Raw genomic sequence first — 5,860 nt, forward strand, 5'->3', positions numbered from 1 at the left:
CGCATTAAGTATCGATGATATCAAAAAAAAAAAAGCAAGAGGAGAAGCACGGCAGCGCCGTCCCACCTGAGCCACCAGAGTTTGGATCCTGCCTCCGGCACCTCAACAGAGGGTTTTATTTATTCGTCTATCTATTTGGACCAGTTGTGAGGCGCCTTTCTTTTTCTTCTCCTCATAAGTAAATCCGGAGGGAACCGAGTCCACACCCGTCTCAACCCCTGCACATGTGAAACATCGAATCTGTAAACACAAAGACGACAAGTTATTCAGCGACGCAGTGAAAAACATCAACGCTTCTTTTCTCCTTTATTTCAGCGGCTGGCGAGGGACAACCCAAGGATGAAATTTTACACGTCAAAGAAGGAGGAAGATTTAAAAAAAATATATATACACATGCTTTTTCTATAGTTTTACATGAGTGTTTCCTTTCAACTGCGGTGGAGGTGTCCGGCCTTTGAGCCGCTTCCGGGGCCGTCAGCACCACGCGGCCGCTCCTGGTTCGGAGCGGCGGCGTGGATGTGCCACAGTTATTTTGGGTTTGGTGGCGGCGCGCGTGTGCTCAGCAAAATGCAAGGGAATACCAAAAAGTACCAAATAAATACGTTTTCGTAAAACGATGCGCGGCAGAGGGATGTAGCTGCACTGACTCTGAACAAACGGACAAACTCTCCGCCGCGAGGGGGAGCTAAACGCCTCGTTCGTTCCGATCTCTTCCGCCCGCCGCGAGCGAGTCGGGCCGGTCCGTGTGGCGCGCTTCGCCCGGGCCCACGCCTCTCTCCTCGGCGGGATGTTGTGCCCCGGGCCCCGTTCTCCCAAAGAAGTAAGGCACCTCCCTACTGTGAGTGACCAGAGTGTCATCGGCGTTCGGGGGCCCGGAGAGAGGCCCCGCGCGCGGGGCCCAGCCGAGGACCGAGTCGTCGGGACGAGAGGTGGTCGCTGGCTTCCTGTGTGGCGGCGCCGGGAGCCTCGCCGCGGAGGAGCTCCCCACGGGCACCGGGGGTCCATCCACACACAGCCTGCGGCCTCGCCTGGAGGGGGCGCTGTTCCACATGTGGGTTCCCATATGGACCTGCAAAAGATCATTTGGTTCGTTTTTATTTACGGAGACCAAAGGCGCTTCTCGTCAAAGCGTGTTTTTATCGAAATCCCTTTCCTGAGGACAAATTGAACCCCTTCCGTATCCATCCCATCTAATCCAGTTGAGCTAAGCAGAAAACTGGAAGCTCAAAGGGTTTGGCAATTTTAGTTTTTACGTTTACAGAAAGACCATTGGTCGCCCGTAATGCATAGACACCACGTTTAACCAAAAAAAGGCACCAAACAACATGGGTTGGACTCCTCTCCTCGAATTATAAGCTTATAGTGGTGAGTGTATAGGTTAAAATACGCATTCAAATCAGTGAACGTACCAGCTACGCAATGGCCCACAGGGAATAGAACCACTAACCCGAACAATTTCCGTCATTGTCCCCTAATTGAATGACTAGTTACGAGGCTCCCTCTCTGCGTACAGTATATACAAGTATGTGAAAACGAGTGATTTTACAGCAGCTGATGTGACACCACCTGAGGAGCCACAGAGCGCTCATCCTACAGCACAACTAACCCTGTCCTGGATCAACTCCAACTTCATATACATAACTATATCATACATATACATGTACATACATCATTAAAAAAACTCTATTTTCTTCCTTGTGCTTTGGGCCCCGATCACAGGATTATATCCCCTTTCCAGCGAAAGGATCACGTGTGATGCAACCTGAAACAGGCTGACGTCTCCGGTCGTTTGGGGCACAGTTTAAAAAGGAGTTGATGGAGTTATTGAATCCCATGTACAGGTGAGCTGTACCTTTAAATTCCCTTTGGTCGTGAACGCCCGTCTGCAGACAGTGCAGGCGAAGGGCTTCTCCCCGGTGTGCGTCCGGTCGTGGATCTGCAGAGCGCTGGAGGAGGAGAAGGTCTTCCCGCAAGTCCTGCACCGGTGCTGCTTGGCCGCGCGTCGGGCCGGGACGGCGGCGGACGACGGGGAGGAGGAGGAGGAGGAGTAGGCGGCGGCGGCGGCGGCGGCGGCGGGAAACGAGGAGCTCCACGAGATGACGGAAGGGACTCTGCCGTTCCCGGCGGGGGTGTGGGGGTGAGCGGACGCCTCGGCCTTGAAGGCCGACGGGCCCAGGGACAGCACTGAGCAGGCGGCGTTGGGTGCTCTGTTGGGATGGGCGGCTTCAAACAGCTGTGACGGCAGGTCCCGCATCTGGTGCGTGAGCATGTGCTGCTTGAGGTTCCCCTTGGTGGTGAAGCCCCTGTTGCAGGCTGTACAGATGAACGGCCTCTCTTTGGTGTGGCTTCTGTAATGGATGTCCAAGGCACTTTGGCAGGCAAAGTTCTTCCCGCAGATGTCGCACGCGGTGTGCCGAAATGTCCCCTTCTCCCGGAAACAGTGGACCGGGCTCGGGGGGTCCTTCGGGTTGTACAGCTTGAGGTCGGAGGGCGCCGTGCACCTCTCGCGGAGCTGTGAGGGGGCTGCGCTCGCTTGGGCCGGGAAGGGTTTCTCCGAGTTGAGATCGTACAAACTGAGACTGTGCGTAGAGAACGAGCGCTCGGGAGCCAAGCCTTCGGAAAAGGCGGGTTCTCCGCCGTATCGATCCTCAGCAGACGTCGGGTTGTATGTGAGACAACCTTCCCCCGTCGCTCTGTTCTCCCTCTCTATCTTGATAAAGTTGTACCGCAGCCCCTCGTTTCGTTGGCAGCAGCTCGTCGCGTCGGGGGCTTCGGAGAAACTCATATCGGACACGGACGAGGACAAGCTACTCGGCAGCGACTCGAACTGAGATGGGCCGCATTCACCGGAGCCTTCGTCGTCACCCTCATCATCCTCCTCGTCCTCATCATCGTCATCATTATCGGAAAAGTCCATCAACTCAATCGAGTTCTCGTTGTCCGTGAATCCCTCACTGCGTTTCGCTGGCCTTGGCGCGTCCTCACTCGAGCCCGCCGCGCGGGAAATCTGCCCGACCAGGTGCAGGCGGACATGCTGCTGCAGGGCCGGGGCGTCGGTGAACTTCCTCTGGCAGATCGGACACGAGCGCTGGGCCCCCGGCGGTAACGCCGCGGGGTGGACCGCCTGGTGAGTCTTGAGGTTTCCTTTGGTGGAGAAGGCGCGGCCGCACAGCTTGCAGGGGTAGGGCCGCTCCCCCGTGTGCGTGCGGTAGTGCATCCGCAGAGCGCTCCGGCAGCTCAGCGAGCGGCGGCAGCCGACGCACTCGTTGGCGTCGGAGCCTTTCCCGTCGATCTGCTCCACGAGCTGCTGCAGTTTGGAAGTCTCCGAGGATTTTAGGCGCTGGATTCCCTGGGCCGAGTCGGAGTTTGCGTGCCTGAACAGGACGTCGTCGGGCGAACGCTCTTTTGACTCTTCGAGCTTGGTCGTCATCATCTTGAAGACCACGCTTAAAGACGTTTTTTCTTCATTTTTGCGGTTCATGGCCGTCATAGAGTCGTGTCCGGTCCCTGCCGGGTGACCGGTATTTTTTGGCTTTATTGTGGGGTCAAAGTGAAGAAGTCCCTGGTTACAGGGTGCGGATGCTAAATCTGAGTGAGCCTCTCTTTTGATGAGCGCGTGTTGTTTGGTAGATCCCAGTAATACTGAAGAGCTTGAGGCAGTAATAGCCGTCTGAGGCGGTTTACTATGAATCCAACGTGTGACTATTTTCTCTGGTTGCATTGACATGCCGTAAGGAATCCCGGTGCTGGTCGGGACATTGTCCAGATGCTCTGGTACCGGGTACGGATTCATTTGGATGTGGGGATAGCGCTGCTTGTGCCTCTGAAAATGCACCTTCAAATTTCCACGAGTGGAGAACCTGTTTGCACAGATGTTGCATTTGTACGGCCTTTCTCCGGTGTGCGACCGCAAATGGATTTTCAGGGCGCTGTCGCTCCCAAATAGTTTGGCGCAAAATCTGCATTTGTGTTTGAAGAAAGCGTCTTTTGAAGAGATCTTTGTTTCAGTGAGACCCGCTGCGTCACACTTCCTTTTTTGGGCCAAAGCGGCCAATGCATCCAGATCCTCCACAACTGCACCAATTTTTAGCATCTGATTGTAATTCATCTGCAGTTTGCTCGTCGACTGCGGTTGAATGAAATGCAGATTGTTTGTGCTTTTGTTGATAAAACTATCGGTACTAATTGCCAAAGAGGATATTTTGGTTTGAGATAAAACATTTAATTGTGGGTGGGGGCCACCAGAGTACATGTACTGTGTTTTGGAAAGCTGATTGTGAATGGCAGAGGTCACAAGCTTTCCCAGACTTCGCAAAGGGTCCGAGCTAAACACACGCTCGCCGTCAAGATAACTGGGCCGTTGCCGCTCTGCTGTCGTTATTTTCCTGAAGTCGCCCATGTTGGCGGACTGGTAGGCCAAGCACTGGGCCGCACCGGCCGCCACGGCGAGTTGTTTGGACAGATTGGAGCTGAGCTCGGTGAGTCGATCGATTGACTTTGACGACGAGAGGTCTCGGCCACAGCCCGCCGCCGTCCCCGGCGTCTCGGCTCTCTGGGCGGCCAGTACCAGAACCTGGTGGCGAATCTGATCGATCAGCCGCAGCTGGTGGATCTGCTGCATCTGGAGAGCCAGGAGCTGCTCCAGCAGAGAAGAGACGGACCTCTTATGGTTTCCGTTTTGGCGCACGCCCGGTGGAGTCTGCTGCAAAAACTGTGCCACGGCCACTTTGGTGCTCTCGAGGTTTTCGATGATCACGTTGCCGTCCATCCATAGGAAATCCTGCTCCTGCTCAGAAGAGCTGCCGGACTGAAGTAGCGATGGTGAGAAGTCTGTGGCGCAAAAGTCAGTGTCCGTCTTGGCGGGGCAGCCGCGGGTGTAACAGGTGCCATTGAAATCGCCATGGCAACCTGTACTTTTAGAGCAATCCATGGCGTCCTCCAGAACGCTGCTCTCCGTCGTCACAGAGTTATTCGCACCCTCAGCCTCCCGTCCCGCGGTGCCCGCTGAGGAGGCTGCGGCAAAGAAGCCGTGGTGGGAGAGAAACGAGAGATCGTCGTTTTCGTTCACGATCACAACAACCGGGTTTGGGGAGCAGTTCCTCTCGTGTTCTTCCAGATCCGACCGAGCGGCAAACTCTTCACAGCACCGACCACAGGCGTGGGGACCGGGGGCCCCCACACTGACACAGTCACCGTCTGAAATCCATGGAGAGGAGGAAATTAACTTTTTGGCATTTTTACATGGCTTAATTAAACATTCACCAGACTCGCAGCAGACCTTTAAGATGAGAATCCCCCAAAAAATTACAAATAAAGTCATCCAGCGGTCTCATCAGAATTTATGGGAAGCACATATTGGATTTTGTAAATAATTATTATTATTACAGATTTGAGTGGAATTAGAATGGTCCAAGTCAGTATCCAGACCACAGTCATTAGATCTAAAAGCTTTTGTATCCAAATCAGTTAATAAAGCTTTCCAACTCCAAAAGAATGGCTAAATCCGTGACACGTGAGAATATTTGAGAAGTCTTGATAATGATGATAATATTCACATTTATTTATATAGCATGTGTCCGACACGACATGGTCGACAAGTGCTTCATATTGAAATAAGGCAATCAAATGAAATACATAAAAAGAAAACAAACAAGTAAAAATGCCTTTAAAAAGTGGATTCATAAAATATTTACAATTAATTAATTGATTAAAAAATAAAACAAAAACAAATAAAACGCATTTTACTGGATAAAAGAAAAGAAAAAAGCCCAAGAAAAAGTTTCAGAAGTTGTATTTGTTAAAATTATAAACAAAATGCATAATGAATGCTAGATAAATAGTAACGACAGTAATAATAAAA

The 5,860-nt window shown here is 52.6% G+C and overlaps 1 protein-coding gene across 1 annotated transcript in view; it reads right to left on the reverse strand.

Moving 5' to 3' along the window:
- Window positions 1–685: 685 nt before the first annotated feature.
- sall1b (spalt-like transcription factor 1b) overlaps window positions 686–5,860 on the reverse strand; it is a gene marked incomplete at both ends in the record, with an annotated part of 5,346 nt that continues 171 nt past the window's right edge. The window contains 2 exons of the mRNA XM_080002925.1: window positions 686–1,069; window positions 1,853–5,196. Coding sequence (XP_079859051.1) covers window positions 686–1,069; window positions 1,853–5,196 — 3,728 coding nt within the window. The remainder of the gene's footprint in view (window positions 1,070–1,852; window positions 5,197–5,860) is intronic.

The sequence above is a fragment of the Zeus faber genome (genome assembly GCF_960531495.2).
Source record: "Zeus faber genome assembly, chromosome: 6".
NCBI classification, from domain to species: Eukaryota; Metazoa; Chordata; class Actinopteri; order Zeiformes; family Zeidae; genus Zeus; species Zeus faber.